Consider the following 25427-nt stretch of genomic DNA (forward strand, 5'->3'; position numbering starts at 1 on the left):
AATTGGCAATGAACCCCGGGAAATGGGCAGTGAGCACCGGGAATGGCCCAGGGAGCAGCAGTGCCACACAAATCCAGCCAGGCTGGAAATCCAGATTAATGAATTTATAACATACACCTGCATGGATATGTTTGTGTGTAAATAAATGGAAAATACAGGGATTGATAGGTTTCTATGTGAATATATATGAAATATACAAGGATTAATTGGTTTATATGGGAATATACATGAAATAGACAAGCATTGATAGGTTTCTATGTGAATATACATGAAATATATAGGGATTAATAGGTTCATATGTGAATATATATTAAATATACAGGGATTCATAGGTTTATATGTAAATATACAGAAAATATACAGGGATAATAGGTTTGTATGTGAATATACACGAAATATACAGGGATTAATAGGTTTATATGGGAATATACATGAAATAGACAGGCATTGATAGAATTATATGTGAATATACACGAAATATACAGGGATTGGTAAATTTATAAATGAATATACATGAAATATACACACACCAGTGGCAGCTCCAAAGGCTCTCCCAGCCCCCAGCCTCATCCCAAGGCTTTTCCCAGCCCCTGCCCGGCTCAGACCCCGCAGATTTCCCACCTCAGACCCCCCCCAGGACGATCCCCCCCGTTCCTACAGGGGTCCCGCAGCCCACCCAGGAGCACCCAAACACCCCCAAACCCCCTCCCCAACCCAACACCGGCACCCCGGGGCCCTCCAGCCGTGGGGCCGGTCCTGGCAGCACCGAACCCCCAAACCCCGAGCTCCAGCCGGTGCCAGGACCCCCAAACCGGAGCCTCGGGTGCGCCCGGGACCCCCAAACCCCAAACCCGGAGCCCCCGGACCCCCGAGCCGCCAAACCCGATCCCCCCGGGCCAGCCCCAGGAGCCCGCACCCCTCAATCCCGCACCCGCTGAGCCGCAGGCTCACCCCGGGACCCCCGAACCCCCCAGCCCCACAGCCCCGGAGCCACCGCAGGTCCCGAAGCCCCCGAACGCGGCGCCCCCGGTGTCCCGGCCGCTACCGAGACCCCCGCAATTCCCACAGCCGGGGCTGCGTGGCGGTGCCAGGGCCGGGGCGGTGCCAGAACCGCCCGTCCCCACCCGGATCCGAACCCCGGTCCCTCCCGGTTCCCCCCGGTACCTCCGCGCGGGCCGGGCCGGTCCCGCCGCCGCTTCCGGGTGCGCACACGTGTCCGCGGGATGGCCCCGCCCCCCGGGGCGTTCAGCCAATGGCAGCCCGGCGGGGGCGGGGCCCGCCCTCGGCTCTGCGGTTGGCGCGGGCGCGGCGGCCTCAAAGCGAGGCGGGCGGGCGGCGCGGGCGGGCGCGACAAGGCGGCGCTGTCACTGTCATTGTCACCGCTCCCCCCGCTGCAAAGAGACCCCCGGACACAGCTCTGCCTTGGCATTGGAATGTCCTGAGAGCCCCCTACCCCTTCCTGCCACCCCCGCAATCAGCCTGGCTAATTAGCAACGTTAATGAGCTCGCACAGGGGCCAGCAGAGCTGGCTCCGTGGCTGTCACTGTCACTCGTGGATGTCACAGAATCCCGGATTTATTGACATTTCTGGGGTCACCGAGTGCCACCCTGTCCCCTGGGCAGAGCCACAGTCACCTGTCACTCGTGGATGTCACAGAATCCCGGAATTAATGACATTTCTGGGGTCACCGAGGGCCACCCTGTCCCCAAGGTGCCACCCCCGGGGATGGGCACTGTGCCCTCCCTGGGCAGCTCCTCCCGATGCTTCCCAGCCCTGTCCATGCAGGAATTGCTCCTGATGCCCCTCAAATCACCATCCCAGGGGGCAGAGGTGGCACTGTCACTGATTGTCCCCGGTCACAGTGCCCGGTGTCCCCTCCCGTGCCATGCCACACGGAGCAGGGGTGGCAGAAGGACAGAAGGACACACATCTCACGAGCAGAAGGACAGAAGGACACATCCTGTGCCACAGCCCCTGCCCAGCCCCAGCTGGGAAAGGTCAGGGCTGTTTGAAAGCTCCTTGATTTAGGATTTAATCAGGATTTAATCAATCCGGCCCCGTAATTGCTGCCTCCCCCATTAGCTGCAGGGCCAGGTGACAGCTGGGAGGGACACGGGGACACTTTGGGGATCTGGGGTGATGCTGTGACAGCGTGCTGGCGGGGCTGGGGACAGCTGGGACCCGGCTGGGGACACAGGGACACGGCAGGACTGGCCCTGGGGACACGGGGACACGGCAGGACTGGCCCTGGGGACATGGGGACAAGGCAGGACTGGCCTGGGGACACGGGGACAAGGCAGGACTGATCCTGGGGACACGCTGCACCAGGCTGGGGGTGGCTGGCAGCGATGGCCCTGCCTGGGGACGTGTGGGTGGCAATGGGGACAGCTGTGGTGGCTCTGTGCAGGAGCATCAGCAAAACCAACTGCCACCCCCGGACCCCAGAAATGTCACTTCTGTGTGCGGGGACACTTCAGTGTCACAGCCCTGCCTGTGTCAGTGTCACAGTCACAGCCCTGCCTGTCACATCAGTGTCACAGCTCTGTCCCCTCAGTGTCACAGCCCTGTCTGTCAGTGTCACATTCCTGCCTGTCCCCTCACTGTCCCAGTGTCACAGCTCTGTCTGTCCCAGTGTCACAGTCACAGTCCTGCCTGTCACATCAGTGTCACAGTCCTGCCTGTGTCAGTGTCACAGCTCTGCCTGTCCCAGCCCTGTCCCCTCAGTGTCACAGCCCTGTCCCAATGTCCCCTGGGAAGGGCCAGGGTGTCCCTGCCGTGTCCCTGCAGTGTCCCTGTCCCTGCCGTGTCCCCTCCCCAGCCTGTCCCTGCCGTGTCCCTGCCGTGTCCCTGTCCCTGCCGTGTCCCTGCCGTGTCCCCTCCCCAGCCTGTCCCTGCCGTGTCCCTGCCGTGTCCCCTCCGCACAGCCTGGGCTCAGGGCCGGGCTCTTGCCCAACCCGAATCCATCAGTGTCAGCCCGGAGCCAGCCGGGAGGGCCAGCCAGGCCCTGGGGACACGGGGCTGTCCCCAAGGACGGCACAGGCGGGGTCACGGTCCCGTCCCGGGGCACGCAGGGACGCTGCCATCCTCCTCATCCTCATCCTCCCCCTCCTGCCGGGTCCCCATGCCGGGCCGGGGGCTGTCGGGCTGTCCCCAGCGGTGGCATTGCCAGCTGGAACCGAGCCCGGCTGCCAATGCCAGCCTGCCCAGCCCCGGGTCGGTGCCAGGCCCGCCACAGAGCCGGGATCGGCGGCCAAAGGCGGCCAAAGGCGGCCAAAGGCTCCTCGGTGTCAGCGCTCCGAGCCCTGCCCGGCCCCCCGAGATCAATGAACCAATTAGGGAGGCAATTAACGCCTAGGGAGGCAATTAACGGCGGGAGAGGAGGGCAGCGAGGGAGGAACCGGCGGCGGGCAGGGCTGGAAGCGGCAGGAGCTGGGATGGGATGGGATGGGATGGGATGGGATGGATGGGATGGGATGGGATGGGATGGGATGGGATGGGATGGGATGGGATGGGATGCGATGGGATGGGATGCGATGGGATGGGATGGAATGCGATGGGATGGGATGGGATGCGATGGAATGGGATGCGATGGGATGGGATGGGATGGGGAGGAGAGGAGAGACCCCCGGGTACAGAGGGAGCTGTGGATGCTGCCCTGGATCCCAAGATGTTCTGGATGTTGCCCTGAATCCCAGGGTGGATGCTGCCCTGGATCTTGTGGGATCTGGAGGCCGCCTTGGATCCTGGCAAGTCCGGATACTGCTCTGGATCCCGGGTGTGGACACTGCCCCGGATCCCAAGAGGTTCTGGATGTTGCCCTGGATCCTCTGGGATATGGACGCTTTCTTGGATCCTGCAGGGTGTGGACGCTGCCCTGGATCCTGTGTGATCTGGATGCTGCCCCCGATCCCGGCAGGTCCGGATCCTGCCCTGGGTCCTGAGAGGTTCCTGAGGCTGCCCCGGATCTGGGGTCTGGATGCTGCCCTGGATGCTGCCCTGGATCCCTGCCCTGAATGCCCCCTGGATGCTGCGCTGGATGCTGTCCCCATCCCGGCAGCTCCGGATCCTGCCCTGGATGCTGCCCTGGATGTCCCCTGGATCCCTGTCCTGGATGCCCCCTGGATCCCTGTCCTGGATGCCCCCTGGATGCCCCCTGGATCCTGCCCTGGATGCCCCCTGGATCCCTGCCCTGGATGCCCCCTGGATGCCCCCTGGATCCCTGCCCTGGATGCCCCCTGGATGCCCCCTGGATGCCCCCTGGATGCCCCCTGGATCCCTGCCCTGGATGCCGTCCCCATCCCGGCAGCTCCGGACGCCGCCCCGGGCTCAGGTGGCGGGGCCGGCGCCTCTCCGCCGCCATCCATCAGCGCTGCAGACGCTCCCGATCGGATCTGGCGGGCACCAGCCGGGCCCTGCCGCGCCTCGGGGCGCGGGGACGCGGCCCAGACGGTTCGTCTGGATAATGAGCAGAGAGAGAGAGAGAGAGAAAGCTCCCCCAGCCCGGGCATCCCTGAACCGCGGCCAGGCCGCCTCCAGGCACGGATCAGCTCAGGCACAGAACCCTCCGGGGCTGCTGGAGCTGGGAAAAGGCAGGGAAAGGGCAGTGCCAGCCCTGGCACAGAGCGGCACGGTCATCCCTGCTGTGCTGGCCTTGTCCCCACGGGGCAGGGACAGCGGGGTCCCTCTGAGGGGGCTGGGGTGGCACAGAGCTGCTCAGGGCTGGCTCTGCAAAGAGAGATCATCGAGAGATCCACAGGGAGATCATCAAGAGATCCACACAGAGATCATCGAGAGATCCACAGGGAGATCATCCAGAGATTGACAGGGATGCTCAGGCTGGAGCAGGGATGCAGCATGTGGCTGCAAATCCTTCTGTTCCTGGGGGACAGCAGCTGCACACCCTCCCATCTCATCCCATCCCATCCCATCCCATTCCATCCCAATCCCATCCCAATCCCAGTTTAGCCCAGCCCATCCCATCCCATCCCAGTTTAGCCCAGCCCAGCCTCCTTCATTCCATCCCACCCCGGATCCAGGAGAAAGGCCAGCTCACCCTGCCCCTCCGTTGGCATCCCAGCCCAGCTCCTTACAACACTCATTTCCAGGACAGGGGTCGAGGGCTCTGTTTTTCCACAGGGACTCTTGAGGAGCGGCTGGGAGGGGACGGCAGAAAGCTCTGAGAGGTTTTCAAAGCCTCTCTGCGGTCACGTAACCCCCGTGTCCCTCTGCCAGGGCTATTTTGGCCCTGTGGGAAGGGGCTGAGCGTTCCTGCTCTCCCCAGCCCTGCCAGTAAATCGCTGCTCGGCGCCGGGGATGCTTCCCAGGCAAAAGGACAAAGAGGAGTTTATCTGCCAGCACCAAACCAGCTGCTGGTGCAGCGTCCCCCCAAAGCAGGGACCACCCAGGGCACTCTGCTCCGGGCTTTAACTCAGCCCCAGACCCGGCAGGATGAAAACAAATCCCTTCCAAAGGCTCGGGGATGGCTTCCTGACTCAGGCAGCTGCTGCTGCCCTCCTCCTGCATGGAGATCGGCTCTGATCCGCTCCTCAATACCCACCGGGCCGTCATTTCATTAATTTTATGGGGTTTTTAATGAAGATCGGAGCTGGGTTCAGCCAGGCTGAACTGGCTGAGTTCCCCCGGCTCCCTGGGCCCGGCTGCCAAAGAGGTGGAAGAGAAAGAGAGGCAGGGAGGGGATGGAGCTCCCCGGGCACCAGGAGCACCCTGAGATCCCTGTGCTCGCCCTGTTCCAGCCCTTTGCGCTCTCTGCAGCTGGGAGAAGCCCCCGTTAGCCAGGCCAGGGTGCTTTCGGTGCTTGGTGACCAGGGACAGTGGCAGTGTCACCTGCTCCGGGCAGAGATTCGGGGAGGCAGCGCTGGGAATGCCCCCGGGCACCGGAGCTGGGCACGGGAACCAGCCAGGAGAGGATAAAACAGCTCCGGAAGGGTCACAGGGCACCAAACCCCGGGATCCGATCCCCTTCACCCCCTCCCTCCTCTCCCGCTGTCACCGGGACATTAATTCCCACATCCTCTTCAGCACAAGCAGCTTTTTCCTGCCTCCTAAAGATTAATGAGGCTGATAACGACTCTGCCGGTGCTGCAGGACCTGATGTGTTTAGATCCGCCTCGGGAAGGGGATGGCGAAGCAAAAGCGAGGAGCTCCCTGCCTCGGCGCGGGGCTCTTTGTTCACTCTTAATTTCCTGCTCTCTATTGTCTCCTGGACAAGGGATGGGAAGGGGGGCAGGAATAGAGATAATTGAATTGCTCTCGAGATCGCAAACAAACCTCTGTTAGAGGTTATCTGCCCCAAACCTCTCGTGTTTGGTCCTTCTCCTCCAGGGAGAGGCTGTGGCAGGAGCCACCGGTGCTGCACAAGTCCCCAGAGACCCCAAATGTTTCAGCATCACCTTCCAGGCTCGGCCAGGTGGGAGGACCAGCACGAACCTGCCTTGGCCGGGCTGTGGAGGCAAGATGCAAACTGCTGGCCAAGGAATTCCCAGCGTTCCAGGGAGAATTTGGAGCTCTCAGGAGCTTTTTGGGCCACCCTCCATTGGGTCACAGCACGCTGCCATCCCCTGGGGGCTCTGGAGAAGTTGAGGCCGTGGCTGGAACCAAAATATAGCTGGACAGTGAGGTGGCAGGGCTGGAGGCAGGGTGGGCATGGGAGGAGAGGGAATGCAGGAGGGGTGGGCAGAGCAGGGTGGGCAGGGGAGGGTGGGCAGCGTGGGGAAGGTGGGCAGGGCAGGGTGGGTGCTGGAGGGTGGGCAGAGCACGGTGGGCAAGGTGAGTAGGGCAGGGTGGGCAGCACAGGGTGGGCAGTGGGGGAAGGTGGGCAGCGCACGGTGGGCAGCACAGGGCGGGTATCACACGCTGGGTATCACGCCGGGCAGCCCGGGGTGGGCAGCGCACAGTGGGTATCACACGCCGGGCAGCCCGGGGTGGGCAGCGCACAGTGGGTATCACACGCTGGGTATCACACGGTGGGCAGCCCAGGGTGGGCAGCGCACAGTGGGTATCACACGCTGGGTATCACACGGTGGGCAGCCCAGGGTGGGCAGCACACAGTGGGTATCACACGCTGGGTATCACGCCGGGCAGCCCGGGGTGGGCAGCGCACAGTGGGTATCACACGCCGGGCAGCCCGGGGTGGGCAGCGCGGGGCTCTCCGGGCTGTCCCCGCCCCGGCCCCGCAGAGCCGCCCCGCGCGGGGCGGGGCGCAGCCGGTGCGCTGGTCCAGCGGCGGAGCCGCGCCGGGAGCGGGTGCGCGGAGCCGCGCGGAGCCGTGCGGGGCGGAACCGAGCGGAGCCCGGCGGGGCACCCGCGCTGCCGGCGCCTCCCCGGTGCCCGCCGGGCCGGGCCGGGAGCAGGTGAGCGGCGGGGCAGCCCCGCCCGGTGCCCTCCGCAGCGCAGACTCGGGGCCGGGGCTGGGGGCTGCCCGCGGCGAGTCCGTCGCCCACCGGCGCCGCCCGGGCTGGGAGGGAAGGGGCTGCACCCGCCGGAGGGCCGCGAGAGGAGGAGGAGGCTTTCCCTCGGTGCTCCCGGCATCAGTCGCACCCACCGGGACGCGCCGGCCGGATTTGCGGAGTCCTAAAGGCTCCGGGATCGCCAGAGGCAGGAGGAGCCGCGGCGGGCTCGGGAAGGCTGCGCCAGGAGGGGACGCGGCCAGATGGGCTGGGAACCCCCCCTGCAGGGAGCCTCTCACCCGCTGGGCTTGGCAGCGGGACGGACAGATCCTCCCCAGGGTTCCCTTCATTGCCATTGACTCCCTGATTTCTAGAACCTTCTCCTCTCTCCCCAGGGCCAGAGGGAGGATGACATCGGGGCTCCTCTGAGCCAGCAGCGCCGAGGCAGAGCCATGGAGTACGAGCTGCCCAACGCCACCGCCTTCTGGTTCTCCCCGGCCTCCCCCTTGGACAACTTCTCCCTGGAGGCGCCCGCCAACGCCTCCCAGAACGCCACGGGCCAGCACTTCGACCTGACCAGCAACGCCATCCTCACCTTCATCTACTTCGTGGTGTGCATCGTGGGGCTGTGCGGCAACACGCTGGTCATCTACGTCATCCTGCGCTACGCCAAGATGAAAACCATCACCAACATCTACATCCTCAACCTGGCCATCGCCGACGAGCTCTTCATGCTGGGCCTGCCCTTCCTGGCCATGCAGGTGGCCCTGGTGCACTGGCCCTTCGGCAAAGCCCTCTGCAGGATCGTCATGACCGTGGACGGCATCAACCAGTTCACCAGCATCTTCTGCCTGACGGTGATGAGCGTCGACCGCTACCTGGCCGTGGTGCATCCCATCAAATCCGCCAAGTGGAGGCGGCCCAGGACGGCCAAAATGATCAACGTGGCCGTCTGGGGCGTCTCCCTGCTGGTCATCATGCCCATCATGATTTACGCCGGCGTGCAGCACAACCACGGCAGGAGTAGCTGCACCATCATCTGGCCGGGAGAGTCGGGCGCCTGGTACACGGGGTTCATCATCTACGCCTTCATCCTGGGCTTCCTGGTGCCTCTCACCATCATCTGCCTTTGCTACCTGTTCATCATCATCAAAGTCAAGTCCTCGGGCATCAGGGTGGGCTCGTCCAAGAGGAAAAAGTCCGAGAAGAAAGTCACCAGGATGGTGTCCATCGTGGTGGCCGTCTTCATCTTCTGCTGGCTCCCCTTCTACATCTTCAACGTCTCCTCCGTGTCCGTCATGATCGTGCCCACGCCCGTCCTCAAGGGCATGTTCGACTTCGTGGTGGTGCTGAGCTACGCCAACAGCTGTGCCAACCCCATCCTCTACGCCTTCCTGTCCGACAACTTCAAGAAGAGCTTTCAGAACGTGCTGTGCCTGGTCAAGGTCAGCGGCATGGACGAGGCCGACCGCAGCGACAGCAAGCAGGACAAGTCCCGCCTCAACGAGACCACGGAGACGCAGCGGACCCTGCTCAACGGCGACCTGCAGACGAGCATCTGAGCGAGGCATGGCGGGGTTTGTCCTGCCTGCGCCCCTCCCCGGCTGCTGCAGGGGTGGCACCAGGGCTCAGGGCAGCGGTGCCACCTGAGGGGACAGCTGGCAGTGCCCCGTGGCATCGGGGCTCCTCTGCTGGGCTCCTCTCTGCTGGGCTGCATTCCGAGTGCTGGGAAGGATATACGGGTCAGGAGGAGCCGCCTCGCCAGGAAAACAAAGACAACTCGCGGCCACACCAAAGTGCCACCAAAGTGGGCACAGCGGGGTCCCCCGTGCCACTCTCGGGGCCGGCTCGCTTTGTGGCTCTGCCCCTGGACACAGCGTGGGACCCCAGGAGGAGCCGAGGCCACAGGTGTGTGACAGAGTGGGGACGCACCTGCTGGGATCTCCCGGCGAGTGTCCCTGCCGAGGCCACCAGGATGTTCGGGATTGCGTTTTCCCGGGTTAATCCTTGTTCTGCCGCAGCCCTCTGCCCGGAGGGGACACGCCAGCACGGAGGGGACACCCCCACGGGAAGCAGCCGTGCCCCTCTGACGCCGCCCTCTGCTGCCGAGCCCTTTCCCTGGCTGGTCCTGCCGCGGATTTTCTGCTCGGACGGAGAATTTCCCCCTTTGCCCTCCCCGGAGGCCGCTGCCCCTCCTTCCCTCGCTCCCTCCGCCCGCCCCGGCCGGTCCCGGGTGCTGCGGGCACCGAGAGCGCTCCGCTCCCTGCTGGGAAAGCCCTGCAAGTGTTCGGGCGGCGGTGACACCCTGGAGGAGCCTGGCACGGGCGCCTGGCACTGCCAGCGGCTCCTGCACCCGGCTCACAGCGGGGCTTGCCCGGCCTCGGCTCCGAGGATCTCCGGGCTGACGCCTCCCTGCTCCTTCCAGGCAAGTCACGCCGGAGGCAGAGGGGATGGAGAGGATGGGGACGGGCACGGGGGGCTGGGGACGCGCTCCCCACCCTTGTGCGAGCCGAAGGGAGCGGGCGGAGCCGGCAACGGGGCTGCCAGCGGCCGGGGATGGGGAAAGGCAGTCGGGGATGGTGAAAGGCAGCCGGGGATCCATCCCCTGGATCCTGCACTGGGCAGGGCAGGGAAGCACGGATCCATGCCCTGGATCCTGCACTGGGCAGGGCAGGGAAGCACGGATCCATCCCCTGGATCCTGCACTGGGCAGGGCAGGGAAGCACGGATCCATCCCCTGGATCCTGCACTGGGCAGGGCAGGGAAGCACGGATCCATCCCCTGGATCCTGCACTGGGCAGGGCAGGGAAGCACGGATCCATCCCCTGGATCCTGCACTGGGCAGGGCAGGGAAGCACGGATCCATCCCCTGGATCCTGCACTGGGCAGGGCAGGGAAGCACGGATCCATTCCCTGGATCCCGCACTGGGAAGGGCAGGGTGGATCCATCCCCTGGATCCTGCACTGGGCAGGGCAGGGCAGGGTGGATCCATCCCCTGCGGCGGGGCTGGCCCCACATCTGCTCTATTTGCCTTCCCAAGCCTGTCCCGAAGCTTTCAGCTCTGTCCCTGTCGCTGTCGCTGTCCCTGGCTGCCCTCCCAGCCCCAAACCCGGGGCTCTGACCCCTCCCCAAGCCCCTCCTTGTACAGCACAGAGGGAGCTCCAGGGAAAGCCCAGGGAAGAGGGAGAAGTGGCCGCTCCCTGCCGGAGCAGCACGGAGCTGTGCCAGAGGCCGGATCCGTTCACAGGTCCCTCTGCAGAGCCGAGCCGTGGGAACGGGGGGTTTGGGTGGGGAGAACAGCCGGGCTCGGTCACCCTGCCCGTGCCACCCTGCTCGTGCCACTCTCCCTGTGCCACTGTCACCCGCAGAACGCAGCCTGCACCCCGCAGAACAGGCGTGGGAGGCGAGGCTGCAGCAGGTGCCACCTGCTTTGGGGTGCCACCTGCTCGTGCTCCATCCCAAACTTCAGCTCGGGATGAAATTTGCCCATTTGGCCCATCCCAGCCTGGGCCACCCCATCCTGCTGTGCCACCCCTGCCAGCTCGCACGGAGGGCTCAGTGCCAGGCTACCTGCCCCCGGCTCTGCTGGGCGCTGCATTTACTGCAAGACAAAGCAGAGCCATGTGAGCAATTGTTTGCTTTTAACCCTTTCCTGCTGCTCCGAGGAACGGCGCGCAGGTGCCCGTGTGCGGCACCTCCCTGTCCCTGGCCGGGCACGGGGTGGGAGCGCGGCTGACCCCGCGCTCGGGGCACGGCTGCAGGAATTGCAGCAGCAGCTCCGGGGCACCGGGAGAGCTCCGGGAGGGCCGGGAGCGGGGCTGGGCTCGGTGTCAGCGCCGCAGCGATGCGTCAGTGCCGTGGGCACTGGGAGGGGGCGGCGTGTGCGGGGGGCGGGCGGGCCATGGGGAGGGGATGTGCGATGGGGAGGGGGCTGTGTGAGTGATGGGGAGGGGGCTGTGTGATGGGGAGGGGGATCTGTGATGGGCACGGGGATGTGTGAGTGATGGGGAGGGGGATATGCCATGGGGAGGGGATGTGAGATGGGGAGGGGGCTGTGTGAGTGATGGGGAGGGGATATGTGATAGGGAGGGGATATGTGACGGGGAAGGGGCTGTGTGATGGAGAGGGGGATACGTCATGGGGAGGGGGCTGTGTGATGGGGAAGGGGCTGTGTGAGTGATGGGGAAGGGGCTGTGTGGTGGAGAGGGGGGATCTGTGATGGGGAGGGGGCTGTGTGATGGGGAAGGGGCTGTGTGATGGGGAAGGGCTGTGTGATAGGCAGGGGGCTGTGAGATGGGTAAGGGGATATGTGAGTGATGGGCAGGGGGCTGCATGAGCGATGGGGAGGGGTCTCTGCAATGGGCAGGGGGCTGTGTGAGCGATGGGGAGGGGTCTGTGCAATGGGCAGGGGGCTGTGTGAGCGATGGGGAGGGGTCTGTGCAATGGGCAGGGGGCTGCGTGAGCGATGGGGATGTATGGAGACCCCAGAACTCACCTGCAGCCAGGCCAAACCCAATTTGACCCCATCCCAGCCGCGTCCGTGCAAGCCCCGCCACCAAAATCCCGATGGATGAGGGGGAGACCCCTGTTCCCAGCAGCTGCACCTCCCTCAGCGCTGGTTTGATGTGGAAATGCAGAAATCCTGGGAATTCCCTGCCCAGGTCAGCTTTGTCAGTGGCACTTTGGGCGCTCAGAGTGGCATCTGAAACGTGTCCCCGCTTTGCTGGGATGGGATCAGGGGCTGCAGGTGAGGGATGAGGGGTGTGGGGCGCTGCCACCACCATCCCAAAGGCCCCCAAGGCAGGATGGAGCAGGGCAGGGGCACCTGGGGGCTGCCAGGGCTCTCCTTGGCCACCTCTCCACAGCTCACCGAGGAAAAAAGGGCAGGAAAAGCAAAACGCGCTGGGAGGGAGCTGCAGCCAGGGCCCAGCAGTGCTGTAAAAGCAGCAAAATAAAACCTTCTGCTGTTCATTGCTGACTAATAAACATCAGCCCCGCCGCTGCTGCTGCCGCCGGTAACAAAGTTTTCCTTGCCAGCCACTTGATTTTAGCGGGAACTTGACCTCAGATTGGATCTGCTCTGCTCAGGCTGCTGCCGCTGGGATGAGGAATCTCTGCTGGTGCCTGCAGAGCCAAGAGGCTGAGCCTGCAAGAGCTTCACGCCCAGGCTGGGATCAGTGACAGCTCCTGCTGGAGAGGCAGGGAGGGCGTTTTCCCAAATCCCAGGGGTTGGCAAGCACGGATTGGGGTGTGCCACAAGCTCCCTGGGCTGCCTGGAGCAGGGGCTGGATCACTCCTGAACCAATTCCCCTTTTCCTTGGTGCGCCACAAGCTCCCCGGGCTGCCTGGAGCAGGGGCTGGGTCACTCCTGAACCAGTTCCCCTTTTCCTCAGTGTCACTCCTGAAGATTTCCAGTCCCAGCGTGGCCTCCCCAAAGCCCATGAGAACCAATTCCCTTTCCCTCCTCACCACTGCCTCCCCAGAGAGGCTGAGTGAGGGGTGGCCCCACAGCTGCCCAGTCCCACGGATCCACCTGCATGGGGACATCCCCGCTGTCCCCTCCGTCACCCCCGTGTCCCCTCGGAGCCAGCCTGGCTCTGGGCACTGTGCTCTGCTCCAGAGCCAAATCCTGCTCAGGTGGGCAGGAAGGGCTGGGGATGCACCTGGAGCCTTCCCAGAGCATCTCTGCAGCTCCTCGTGCTGGCTCCACGCTGTCTTGGACTGGAACCATCTCCTGAGCTGCACTGCTGTGTGTCCAGGGTTCCCCACCCTGCCACGGTGGGAAGAGCTTGATCTTTGTGGGACACCCCACTGAGGGCTCCAGAACTGCCCAGCTCCCCATGCCAGGCAAGGAGAGCCCCCAATCGTGCCTCAGAACTGGTCCCAGACTGCTCAGGGAGAGCCTCCATCCCCTCCCTGCTGCTGCTCCCAGGGGGAATCACCAGCAAAGGACACAGCAGACCCCAGAGCTGCCTCCCTGCCGCTGAGTGTGGAACTGACTGCTGCTGCTGCCCAGGGCAGCCCTGCCATGCCCTTCCCAGCCTGGCACCGGCCCATCCTGAGGGGTTCCAGCTCCTCTCTCTGCCTGCTGCAGGCCTGGACTGTGAAAAGCCAGGAGAGGAGAGCCAGCCTGGGAGGATCCTCCTCCTATACAAACATTTCACACTTCTAAAATTCGAAACTTAAAATTGCAACACTCCTCCAGCTGTGTCCCGAGCAGGAGATGCTGAGGGATGCAAAGCCTGGCCACTCCCTCCATCCATCCATCCATCCATCCATCCATCCATCTCTCCATCCATGGATTTTATCCATCCATGGATTCCATCCCTCCATCCATGGTTTCCATCCCTCCATCCCACCCCACACCGTGTCTGATTGTAAATACATGTAAATTGTATATTCTGGCTGTGCCCGGGGTGGGGTTTTCTCTTCACTCACACAGCCCCACAGGGCACCCTTGGCTCCCTCCCCGTGTGCCAGGGCGTTGGTGGCACCAGGAGGGACCACGGAGGCTGCTGCCACTCTGCCAGGTGATTTCTGCAGGGCAAGGAGGGTGCAGGGAGGTCTCTGTTCCCTGCAGAGCCCCCAGCAGCCCTGTCCATGCCCGTGTCCCTGCCCTGGCAGTGGCTCTGTGCCACCAGGACGTGCCCAGGCCGTGTCCCTGCTCCCAGCCCTGTTTTCCTCCCTGGCAATCATTCCTCAGTGTCCTGATGTGGGACTGAGCCTCCCTGCAGCAAAGGCTCCTGGCTGCCACGGGGAGGGAAATAAAAGATTTTCCTACAGTTTCTGGTTGTGTGTGTGTTGGAGCAGCGGGGTACGAGCCAGGCTTGGGCACCTCCCTGTGAGAGCAACCCAGGATTGTTCAGGCTGGAAAATCCCACAAATATCACTGAGTCCAACCTTGGCACTGCCCAGGCCACTGTCCCCAAGTGCCACATCCACACACCTTTAAATCCTTTAATTCAGGGATGGGGACTGTCCCAAGTGCCATATCCACACAGCTTTAAATCCCTTAATGCAGGAATGGGGACTGTCCCACCGCCTCTGTCCCCAAGTGCCACATCCGCACAGCTTTAAATCCCTTAATTCAGGGATGGGGACTGTCCCCAAGTGCCACATCCGCACGGCTTTAAATCCCTTAATTCAGGGATGGGGACTGTCCCACTGCCCTTTCCATGCAGAAATTCCTCCTGATGTCCATCCTGCCCCTGGCCGGCACAGTTTGAGGCAGTTTCCCCCTGTCCTGTCCCTGGGAGCAGAGTTTATCAACTCCTATAAACAAAAAGTTCAGCTCTGAGCAGCTGTGCAGCCCAGCAGCACCAACACTGCCCACAAAAATAAAACAAAACACCTGGGATTCTTTTTGTTCTCATCTCAATTTGCAGCACAAACTGGATTTTAATAAAACACCCGAGTCCACCCGCTCTGCTTGCAGAGCATCTCCCCCGGAGCTGGATCCTGCCTGGCTCTGGATCTGCCTCTCCCTTCAGGGCTAGAAAGGACCTTAAAGCTCAATCCCATTCCACTCCATCCTGGATGGATTTATGGGGAATATCCCGCTGCTCAGAGCAGTGTTTTTGGAAGGAGAGGATGGGCAAACACCCCCAGCCCTGTTGGAACCAAGCAGCCCAAAGCGCCCTGTGGGCGAAACCTGCCGGTGTGTGTGGAGTGACAGCGGCACCCGCAGGCCGCGGAGCCCGACCCGTTTCCCGGGAAACGGGGAAGAAAAAGAAGACGCAATTAAATAAACAAACAAACTATAAATAAAATAAACAAAGCGGCGTTTGCTCCCTTCTGGCCGCGTCGCTGTGGCAACGCGGCTGTGCCCGGCACAAAGATGGCGGCGCCGCTGCCATGGAAATTACACCGGGGGTGGAACTGTGCCCGGCACAAAGATGGCGGCGCTGCCGTCGGCACCCAGGCCTGGATGTGCCCGACACAATGATGGCGGCGCTGCCACGGTAAAGGCACTTGGGTGCGGCTGTGCCCGGCACAAAGATGGCGATGCCGCCGTGGTCACACTCCCGCGTGCCCGTTACAAAGATGGCGGTGCTGCCGTGGCCACATCCCGTGTGCCCGTTACAAAGATGGCGATGCCGCCGTGGTCACACTCCCGTGTGCCCGTTACAAAGATGGCGGTGCTGTCGTGGCCGCCCTCCCGGTGCCCGGCACAAAGATGGCGGCGCCGCCCCGCAGTGACGCCCGGAAGCGCCGTCCCCTTCCTGTGCCCAAGATGGCGGCGGCGGCCCCGCCGGTGCGGGCCGGGCCCGATGCCGGTGTCGTGGCGGCGATGGCGGCGCGCGGTGCCGAGGCCGAGGCGCTGTTCGAGGCGCACACGGCGGCCGAGCTGCGGGCGGTGGAGCGGCGGCTGCGCGCCGGCATCGAGCAGAAGCGGGAGGAGCTGCGGCAGATGGTGGGCGAGCGCTACCGGGACCTCATCGAGGCGGCCGACACCATCGCCGAGATGCGGCGGAGCGCCGAGCGCCTGCTGGGCGCCGTCAGGGGGCTGCAGCGGGGCGGCACCGCCCGGCCCGGCCCCGCCGGCACGGTGAGCGACAGCGGGGCGGCCACGGAACCCCGCGGGGCTTCTTTCCCCCTTGGACCCGCTCTTTTCCCCGCACTCCATCTCCCTGCCTGGCCCCTTCTCCCGCTCCCTTCCCACCTTCCCATCCCCTATTCTTGCCCCTCTTTTATCCCCCTGTCTATTCCTCCATCCCCTCTTTCCCCCTTGGATCCACTCTTTTCCCCCCACTCCTGCTTGGCCCCTTCTCCCACTTTCACCCCTTTCCCACCTTCTCTCCACTTATCCCCTACTCTTGTCCCTCTTTTGTCCCCTTGTCTATTCCTCCATTCCTTCTTTCCCCCTTGGACTCTTTCTTCCCCCCCCCCACTCCATCTCCCTGTCTTGCCCCTTTCCCACCTTGTTCTTTCCACCCATCCCATATTTTTGCCCCTCTTTATCCCCTGTCTACCCTCTCATCCCCCCGTATTCCCCCTCCAGGTTCGCCCACCATCTCACCAGAGTTTCTACGGGGCTGCAGCTCAGCTGAAGCTGCTGCTGGAGGTTCCCGAGCAGGTCTGGGGGGCGGTGGAGGGCGGCCGGTACCTGCCCGCGGCCCGGCTCCACCTGCTCGGGGCTCACCTGCGCCGCCAGCTGCAGCTCGACACCCCCCGAGCGCGCTCCAGCGCCGTGCTCGCCCGCTTCCCCATCCTGCTGCGGCAGGTGGCGGCGGCCAGCCACCTCCGGTGAGCCGGGAACGGGCACGGAACGGCTGGGTGGGCTGGGAAGGGCTGGGTGAGGAGGGGATGAAGCCCTGGCTCAGGTTACACAGAGAAGTTTTGGCTGTCATATCCCTGGAAATGTCCCAGTGCCCCATGCTGGAAGGTGAATGAGATTTGCCTGGTTTAGGGATTGGGAAGGGCTGGGTGAGAGCCCCTGGCACAGGTTTCACATAGAAGTTTTGGCTGTCATATCCCTGGAAATGTCCCAGTGCCCCATGCTGGAAGGTGGATGAGATTTGCCTGGTTTAGGGATTTGGAAGTGCTGGATGCTAAAGTTCCCTCCCAGCCCAAAGCACTCCCTGTCAGTGGGACTTGCTCAGCCCAGGGAAGGCAGGACAGAAATGAGCTGCAGCAAGGTGGGAGGATAATTCCTCACCTGTGCCAGGAGGCTCTGTCACCTGGATCCCACAGGAGAGCCCAGGGCAGGTGCCAGGCTGGTGGCACCGTGCCCCAGGGGTGCCCTGCAAAGCTGGCAGGCAGGGACAGAGGGATGTGAGGGAAAATCCCATGGCCAGCAGCACATCCTGGGGGCTCCATCAGGCAACAGGACAGGACTGATTTAGGGAGATCCTTTCCAACCCAAAAAATTCCACTTAAAACATCTCCCCAGCCCTGTAACACCCAGATACCAGTGGGAAGAGTCCCACACAAGCCACGGTGTGGCTCGGGCGGTGACTCCCAGCTGGTTCCCGTGGCAGATCCACCATCCTGCAGGAGAGCAAGGCCCTGCTGCGCTGCCCCACGGGCTCGGAGCAGGCGGTGGCAGAAGCCCTGTGTGCCATCATGCTGCTGGAGGACAGCTCCCCTCGGCAGGCCCTGGCTGACTTCCTGCTGGCCAGGAAAATGGCCATCCAGCAGCTGCTGAACCAGCCCCACCACGGTCAGTGCCACCGGGCTGCTCCCTGGGGGCTCGGGGGGAGCCTGCCCCCACTGCAGGCAGGGGAGAGCCCCAGAAACTGGGGGGATGGTGACTGGGGAGATGGGGGATTCCCACAAATTGGGAAGATGGGAGGTTGCCATTAATTGGGGAAGGCGGGAGATTCCCATAAATGAGAAAATGGTGAATGGGAAGATGGGGGATTCCCATAAATTAGGAAGATGGTGAATAGGAAGATTGGAGATTCCCATAAATGGGAAGACGGTGAATAGGAAGGTGGGAGATTCCCATAAATGGGAAGATGGGAGATTCCCATAAATTGAGAAGATGGTGAATGGGAAGGTGGGAGATTCCCATAAATGAGAAAATGGTGAATGGGAAGATGGGGGATTCCCATAAATTAGGAAGATGGTGAATAGGAAGATTGGAGATTCCCATAAATGGGAAGACGGTGAATAGGAAGGTGGGAGATTCCCATAAATGGGAAGATGGGAGATTCCCATAAATTGAGAAGATGGTGAATGGGAAGATGGGAGATTCCCATAAATGAGAAAATGGTGAATGGGAAGATGGGGGATTCCCATAAATTGGGAAGATGGTGAATAGGAAGATTGGAGATTCCCATACATTTGGAATATGGTGAATGGGAAGATGGGACATGCCCATAAATTGGGAAGATGGTGAGTGGGAAGATGGGTGTGAGTGATTCCCATAAGTGGGAAGATGGGAGGTTGCCATAAATTGGGAAGATGGTGAATAGGAAGATGGGCGATTCCCATAAATCTCATGGTGACAGGGACACTGCAAAACAGCACCAAAATTGCCAGTTGTCGGGGGCTTAGGCCGAGCCCACCTGTGCTGGGGAAGCAGGTGGGGCATTGAGTCCTTTGCCCTCCAGCCCTCCCTGGAAGGGACCCCAGTGGCTCTGAGCCGTGCTGAGGGGCTGCCCTGGCTCAGAGCCCCCTCTCTGCAGGCGCAGGTATCAAGGCCCAGGTGTGTTCCCTGATGGAGCTGCTCAGCACCACGCTGTTCCAGGCCCACGCTCTGTTCTACACCGTGCCCGAGGGGGTGCCCCCGGAGCCAGCCCTGCCCTGTGGGCTGCTCTTCTCCACCCTGGAGAGCAGCACGGGCCAGAACCCCGCAGGTGAGGCCTGCGCCTGCCCAGGTGTGCGGGCAGCAGGGCAGGGTGCCCGTGCTGGGCTGAGCCTGGCTGTGCTTGCAGGGAGAGGAGGGGTGCTGGAGGAGGATCTGAAGCTGAGCAGCTGGTTCAAGTACCTGCCCGAGTCCGTGGTGGAATTCCAGCCGGCCCTGCGGACCCTGGCACACCCCATCAGCCAGGAGTACCTCAGGGAGACCCTGCAGCAGTGGATCAACATGTGAGTGGAACAGGGCAGTCCCAGCCTGGCCGCTTCCTCCTCATCCCCTCATCCTCCTATTCCTCACCCTGACGGAAGCAGCCAGAGGCAGCCCAGCACATCCAGCACCCTGTGCCAGGGCCTCACCCGCTCACAGGGGTGAAACTTTGCCTGCAGGTGCAGTGAGGACATCAGGACGGGGGTCAGGACGCTGCTGGTGTACGTGAAGAGCATGAAGGGGCTGGCAGGGATCCGTGATGCCGTGTGGGAGCTGCTGTCCAGCGAGTCCAGCAGCCGCAGCTGGGAGGCCGTGTGCCGGCGCCTGCTGGGCAGGCCTGTGTCCTTCTGGGAGGAGCTGCTGCAGGAGCTGTTCCTGGACAGGCTGCAGGTGGGTGTGAGCCCTGGGGAGCCTTGCTGTGCTCCCCCAGGTGTTGTCTCACCCAGCTCACAGTGCACTCAGGGTGGGTTTTAGCATCCCATTGAATTTGGTTTTCTCTCCTGGTTCCGTTGCAGACTCTGACCAAGGAAGGCTTTGACTCCATTTCCAGCAGCTCCAAGCAGCTGCTGGCTGCAGCCTTGCAGGAGCTGGAAGTGAAAGGTGGCAGCGGTGCCCTGAGCAAGCAGATCCAGCTGGAGCACAACGTGTCCCTGTTCCTGTGGTCGGAGAGCCCCGGGGACCTGCCCGGGGACGCGGCGTGGGTCAGCGTGGGGCAGCGCGGGCCCTTCGCCCGCAGCGGGCTGGCCATGAAGGCACAGGCGCTCACCCCGTGCGTGCAGAGCTTCTGCTCCACGCTGGACTCCAAGCTGAAGGCCAGGCTGGAGGATGTCCTGTCCTACCTCCCCGGGGATGACTCTGTCCCCAAGGAGCCACCTCACTCTGCCTTCGATCGCTTCGCCGACGCCGGCACCGTGCAGGAGCTGCTGCGTGACCGCTGCGTCTCCTGCATCCAGCACCTCCTGGGCTGCGTCCAGGAGCAGCTCCAGAGTGCCCAGAGCCAGCTGGACCCTCCTGGGGATGCCAGGCTCAACGCCGTGCTCTTCATGGCCAGGCTGTGCCAGGCCCTGCCCGAGCTGTGCCCGCACCTGCAGCGCTGCGTGCTGGGCCGGGCGGGCGGCGCCGAGCCCAAGGAGCCGCGCCCTGCCAAGAAACTGGGCAAGGGCAAGGCCCAGGAGGTGCCCCCCGAGCTGGCCAAGTGGCAGGGGGTGAAGGCAGAGCTCCTGCAGCAGAGCCTGGTGGCTTATCAGCTCTGGAGCTCGGCTGTCACCAAAGTAAGGAGCAGTTTCCCTCCTCAGAGGTGGTTTTGGGGAGGGTTCTGTGACCGCTGTGTCACAGGGGTGGCTCCAGGGGCTTGGTGTCCATGAGGGTCACTCTGGGAGGTGCAGCAGGTCACAGGCAGGGTGGCCTCGGCTCTGTTAGAAGCGTCCTGAGATTGGGACTTTGGTTTTGCTCCAGGCTCTGGTTCAGTGCTTCACCCACACGTTGCTGCTGGACACAGCTGGCTCTGTCCTGGCCACGGCCACCAACTGGGACGAGATTGAAATCCAGGAGGAGACCGAGTCTGGGAGCAGTGTGACATCCAAGATCCGGCTGCCTGTGCAGGTACGAGGGACAGCCTGAGGGAGGAGCCCAGCACTGGCTCCAGAACCACTTGCTGAGTGCTGGGGAGGTGTTTGGTGTCACCAGCAGGGGACAAACACTCAGTGGTGCTCTCTGAGACACTCACCTCGTGAGGACAGAGGTCAGAGGAAGGAAATAGGTCATTATTGCTGTTTATCTCTCTGAGGAAGGTTGGCCCAGATCCTGTAAAACTGAGCCAGAGGAGGACTTAGGCCTGGTTTAAACACAGAGGTTCCATGGAAGCTGGGTGCATTGGAGGACAGGGCTGCAGCAGTGGGACTGTGGAACCCTGAGGGAGCTGAGGCTTCCCAAGGGTGTGGTGGTGGCACAGGAAGGGCCTCACAGGGACAGAGCAGGTGACAGAGGGGAGGAGGGCCAGGCTGGAGTGAGTTCTGTGTTTGCACAGCACGGGAGGGGCTGCACAGGGAAATGCAGTGAGCTTTATGCAGTGAATTCTGTTATCTGAGGGGAAAAGCAGCTGGGTGAGAATGCAGGAGGTGAGGGAGTGGGTGGGCAGAGCAGGGTCTGTGCTGATGGAATTCTCTTCTCACTGCACTCAGTGTCTGGTAAAATCTTTTGGGGGCTTTGGGAGCTGCTGTAACCCAAAATCTGGGGTGTCGGTAACCCAGACCCTGTGAGATAGCTGAGCCAAGCTGTGGGGCAGAGCTTTGTGGCTGCTCTGTGACACTCCCAGCAGGCAGCTGAAGGGATGTGGAGGGGAATGGAGTTCACAGAGCAGCTGCAAACAAACTCTGTTCTCTGCCCAGCCCTCGTGGCACGTGCAGTGCCTGCTGTTCAGCCTGTGCCAGGAGGTGAACAGGGTTGGTGGGCACACCCTGCCCAAGGTGACCCTGCAGGAGCTGCTCAGGAGCTGCATGGCAGAGGTGCTGGCTGCCTATGGGAAGCTGGTGGAGCAGAAGCAGGAGAAGGTACCTGGCTGTGGGATGGGAGGGAGAAGGTGGCTGGGAATGCAGGGGCACATTCAGCTCCTGGAACAGAAAAGTTACAGCATTACAGTGCCTGTCCTGCCAGCTGGAAAGGGAACGCCCTGGAAAGGCAGACACCAGATTTCACACTCTGGTTGTGCCTTGGGCTTGGTGTTCTCAGATGTTGTCCCTTGGGCAGCGTGCCCTGTGCCAGGGAGGAGCCCCATTCCTGCCTGTCCTGTTTGCAGAGGCCAGACAGCTTCCCCCTGACCCAGAGCAGAGCTCTGCAGTTACTCTACGACCTGAGGTACCTCAGCATCATCCTGACAGCCAAGAGTGAGGACACAAAACCCAGCAGGATCAAGCAGGACTCCGGGTATGGCACATTCTGGGGCTCACATCCTCCAGCAGGGCTTTGGGGGGTCCTCGAGCAGTGCAAGCTCCGAGCTCTGACACTGCACAAACACTGAGCTCATCCTCAAACCAGAGGAGGGTTCTGTGGCCAGGGGCCAGGTGTCCATAGGATATCCCTGGACAGAGCAGTTGAGCTTCCAGCCAAGAGTCCAAGCCCTGGGAGGTACCACAGGCAGCAGTTTGGGTTGTGTAAGAGCTGGGAACCCTTGGGGCAGCTGCCCTTGTGCTGAGTAATTCCTGTTGTGCTCAGTCACCCCAGACAGGAAATCCCTGGCTGCTCCAGAGCTGGCATCACCAGGATGTCACCCCTGAACGGGAGCTCTCTGCTCTGCCTGCAGGATTGAGAAGATCATCGACTTCCTGGAGGGACACATCGATCCCTTTGACCTGGATGTCTTCACCCCACACCTGAACAGCAACCTGAACCGCCTGGTGCAGAGAACCTCGGTAGGGAGCAGGGCTGGACAGCAGGGACACTGCAGAATGCCTTCAGCAGGGCAGCTGGGCTGGCTTTGAGCTGCTCAGTGCCTCAAGATAAGCACTGGCACTTGCCTGCAAAGGGGAAGGGTGCTCAGGGCCAGCTGGAGATAAGAGGAGCTGGCTGAGCCGGCTGCACGGCCCCGCTGCTGTGGGGCTGCCTGAACTTTATCTAACAGGATTCACTGGAGCCTGTGCCGCACTAATTGGGTTAAGTGGTGCTGAAACAGGTCTGGGACTGAGCTGTGGGAATGATTAAACACCAGGGTTAAGTGGGGGGAGAGAGGCACTTCCTGTTCACACTCAGTGCTGATGGTGTGCAGTGGATTTACCACGTACTGTGGGGTCAGCTCTGCAGGAACCCCAGATCCAAGCAGCTCCTGCTGCCTTCCAGCTTCTCTTCCCCAAATCCTGGTGCCTTCCAGCTTCTCTTCCCCAAATCCTGGTGCCTTTCACCTTCTCTTCCCCAAATCCTGGTGCCTTCCAGCTTCTCTTCCCCAAATCCTGGTGCCTTCCAGCTTCTCTTCCTGAAATCCTGGCGCCTTTCACCTTCTCTTCCCCAAATCCGGGTGCCTTCCAGCTTCTCCTTCCCAAATCCTGGTGCTTTCCAGCTTCTCCTTCCCAAATCCTGGTGCCTTCCAGCTTCTCCTTCCCAAATCCTGGTGCTTTCCAGCTTCTCTTCCTGAAATCCTGGTGCCTTCCAGCTTCTCCTTCCCAAAACCTGCTGCCTTCCAGCTTTTCTTCCCCAAATCCTGGTGCCCTTCAGCTTCTCTTCCCCAAATCCTGCTGCTTTCCAGCTTCTCTTCCCCAAATCCTGCTGCTTTCCAGCTTCTCCTTCCCAAATACTGGTGCTTTCCAGCTTCTCCTTCCCAAATCCTGGTGCTTTCCAGCTTCTCCTTCCCAAATCCTGGTGCTTTCCAGCTTCTCCTTCCCAAATCCAAGCCTCTGCTGGTGCCTTGCAGGTTCTCTTTGGGCTGCTGACTGGGACAGAGAACCAGTACACGAGCAGGGGCGGCGCTCTGAGCTCGCAGGAGCTGCACAACATCCTGCCCTTAGCATCCAGCCAGATCAGGTGAGGCACCCAGCTCTTCCAGCCATCCTCCTGCCTCTGGGAAGCTGCTCTGGAATTTGCTGCTTCCCACCTTTCTTTCTTCCATCTCTTAAGGTTTGGGCTCCTGCCACTGAGCATGTCGAGCTCACGGAAGAGCAAGTCCACTGCCAGGAGCACAGAAAGAGTCCAGGTTGGTGTTTGAACTGAGCTGTAAAAACAGGAATATTTTCCCAGTGTTCATTATCCCCCTGACACTGGAGTTTATGAGCAAAGAAGAAAGTAGCCAAGCATTATTTCACCTGATTTTTATTTTCAGTAAAATGAATCATTACGGCAGCACAGCAGGGGATGGGGTGGATTTCTCCAGTTCTGTCCAAACCCCACCCAGCCTTTGCCCCTGTGGTTTTGGGGCCACTGCTCTGTGGCAGGCAAAAACCACTGCAGGGGCAGTGAGGGCTGACATGGATGAGGGCAATGCATCAAAGCTCATGACAGAGGGCTGCAGGAAAGGCTGAGGGACAGCAGCTAATGCTTGAACTCCTTTGCAGTGGGATGCTGCCCTGTAACGTGAGGAGGCCTGGCCAGGTACCCCAGCTGTGTGAGGCTGTCCTGCTGCTGCTCCCCTGGTGCTGAGCTGTAGCAGCCAATGTTTCTGTTGCTCCATTTCCCCCAGTTGAAAACATCTGCTTAGATGGAGCTCTGTGTGCTGGGTGAGAGCCAAGGAACACCTCACTGCTGTGGCAAGCAGCAATTCATGTTTCCTTTACTTATTACCAGCCCAATCTATCCCTGCTGGTCTTGGCAACTGGGACAGGTTGTTGAGTTGGTAAGAGCCAAGACAAAGAGGTCAAGGCCTGGTTTTCCCAGTGTCATTTGAGATGATGTTCAATTTCTCAGAGCCCTCAAGGGCCAGACCCAGTAGAAGGGGTGTTTAGAAGTCCAGAACTTCCCAGCAAAGGTATTCCTTACCTCTCACAGCTCAGCTGGACTAGAGCATAGCAGTGTGCAGTGGTGTCTGCCTCGTTCTGTCACTCCCCTGAGCTCTGTGCTGTGCTCAGCACACCCGTGTCCTGTGCTGGCCACACTTGCCAGCATCCCTGACAGATGCTTGCTCCTCCTTCAATGCTAAAACTCTTCTGGAGAGGTTCAAACCTGCAGTTCTCCAGGAACAGCTCCTGCAGGGGCACCAGCTGTGCTTCCGCCACGCTGTGTGAGGGTTTTGCTGAGTGTTCCTTGGGGTTTTATGAGCATTGAGTGACATCTGCCAAGTGCCTGTTGCCAGCAGCAGCGAGGTGTGTGTGTGTGTCACTCCCCCAGCAGTGCCACTGCCCTGTGCTGCTGAGGGGACAGAGGGAGCCCCGGGGCTGCTGTGACAGTCAGAGTCACTTTTGTGTCCCCCAAGGGCCCGGCTGCAGCTGCTGTGCTGCCCAGGGAGGACGAGGCCCGGCCGGGCTCGCTGTTCCGGCAGCTCCTCACCGACGACGAGGACGCGGCGGCCCCGTCCCTCTTCAAGCTGGGCTGGCTCTCGGGCATGACCAAGTGAGGCAGCAGCAATAAAACTGCTCTGGCTGTTTGTCTCCACTGAGATGTGTCTGTCTGTCTGTCTGTCCCCTCGGTGACACCTCCGGGATTGTCAGGATTCGCATCCTCAGAGCAGGGCGTGGCACGGGAAGCAGGCACAGCTTGGGTTGTCCTTGTCCCCTGGCTGCTGCAGCAGAGGTGGAGCTGCTCTTTCACCTCCTATCCTCACATTGTTACAGTCAAATTAAAGGGGAAAAAAAGCCAAAACAACCTACGCGCTAACAGAAAACAAAACATTTCACAGCTGGGAAGGGGTGCTGGAGCAGGGTGAGAGGCCTGTGTCCTCCAGGCACCACCTCCCTGCTCTGAGAGGCCCCTGCAGCACCTGCCCGACCTGTCCTGCTCTGATTTCACATTTCCCTGCCAGTCCTGCAGCACTGAGGCTCGTGAGAGAAGCCTCATCACCCTGAGCTGGGTGGGAGCTCACAGGCCTAAGCA

The 25427-nt window shown here is 61.7% G+C and overlaps 3 protein-coding genes across 4 annotated transcripts in view; 2 read left to right on the forward strand and 1 right to left on the reverse strand.

Annotated features, from left to right (window-relative positions):
* SLC39A11 (solute carrier family 39 member 11) overlaps positions 1-1217 on the reverse strand; it is a 65336-nt gene extending 64119 nt beyond the window's left edge. Inside the window, exon 1 of the mRNA XM_054293138.1 lies at positions 1165-1217. The gene's annotated coding sequence lies outside the window, so the exon portion shown is untranslated. The remainder of the gene's footprint in view (positions 1-1164) is intronic.
* A 6082-nt stretch (positions 1218-7299) lies between these two features.
* On the forward strand, positions 7300-9500 carry SSTR2 (somatostatin receptor 2). The gene is made up of 2 exons (XM_054293142.1): positions 7300-7371; positions 7803-9500. The coding sequence occupies exon 2, from the start codon at positions 7860-7862 to the stop codon at positions 8967-8969; it is 1110 nt and encodes a 369-aa protein (XP_054149117.1). The 5' UTR covers positions 7300-7371; positions 7803-7859; the 3' UTR covers positions 8970-9500.
* A 6084-nt stretch (positions 9501-15584) lies between these two features.
* Positions 15585-25399, forward strand: COG1 (component of oligomeric golgi complex 1). Of its 2 annotated transcripts, XM_054293175.1 has the most exons (15): positions 15699-15956; positions 16410-16654; positions 17389-17570; positions 18541-18711; positions 18790-18943; positions 19100-19310; positions 19436-20191; positions 20376-20522; positions 21308-21469; positions 21715-21842; positions 22219-22327; positions 23320-23429; positions 23523-23598; positions 23957-23993; positions 24811-24899. In XM_054293175.1, exons 1-14 carry the CDS (start codon positions 15699-15701, stop codon positions 23972-23974), a joined length of 2727 nt encoding a protein of 908 aa, XP_054149150.1. In that variant the 3' UTR covers positions 23975-23993; positions 24811-24899. The 2 variants fall into 2 exon arrangements, with proteins under 2 accessions (XP_054149149.1, XP_054149150.1); XM_054293174.1 differs by lacking the exon at positions 23957-23993 and having other exon boundaries at positions 15585-15956; positions 24811-25399.
* The last annotated feature ends 28 nt before the right edge of the window (positions 25400-25427 follow it).

This window comes from Melozone crissalis, unplaced genomic scaffold (assembly GCF_028551555.1).
Source record: "Melozone crissalis strain CALT ecotype California unplaced genomic scaffold, PUWL_Pcris_2 ptg000129l_1, whole genome shotgun sequence".
Taxonomy (NCBI): domain Eukaryota; kingdom Metazoa; phylum Chordata; class Aves; order Passeriformes; family Passerellidae; genus Melozone; species Melozone crissalis.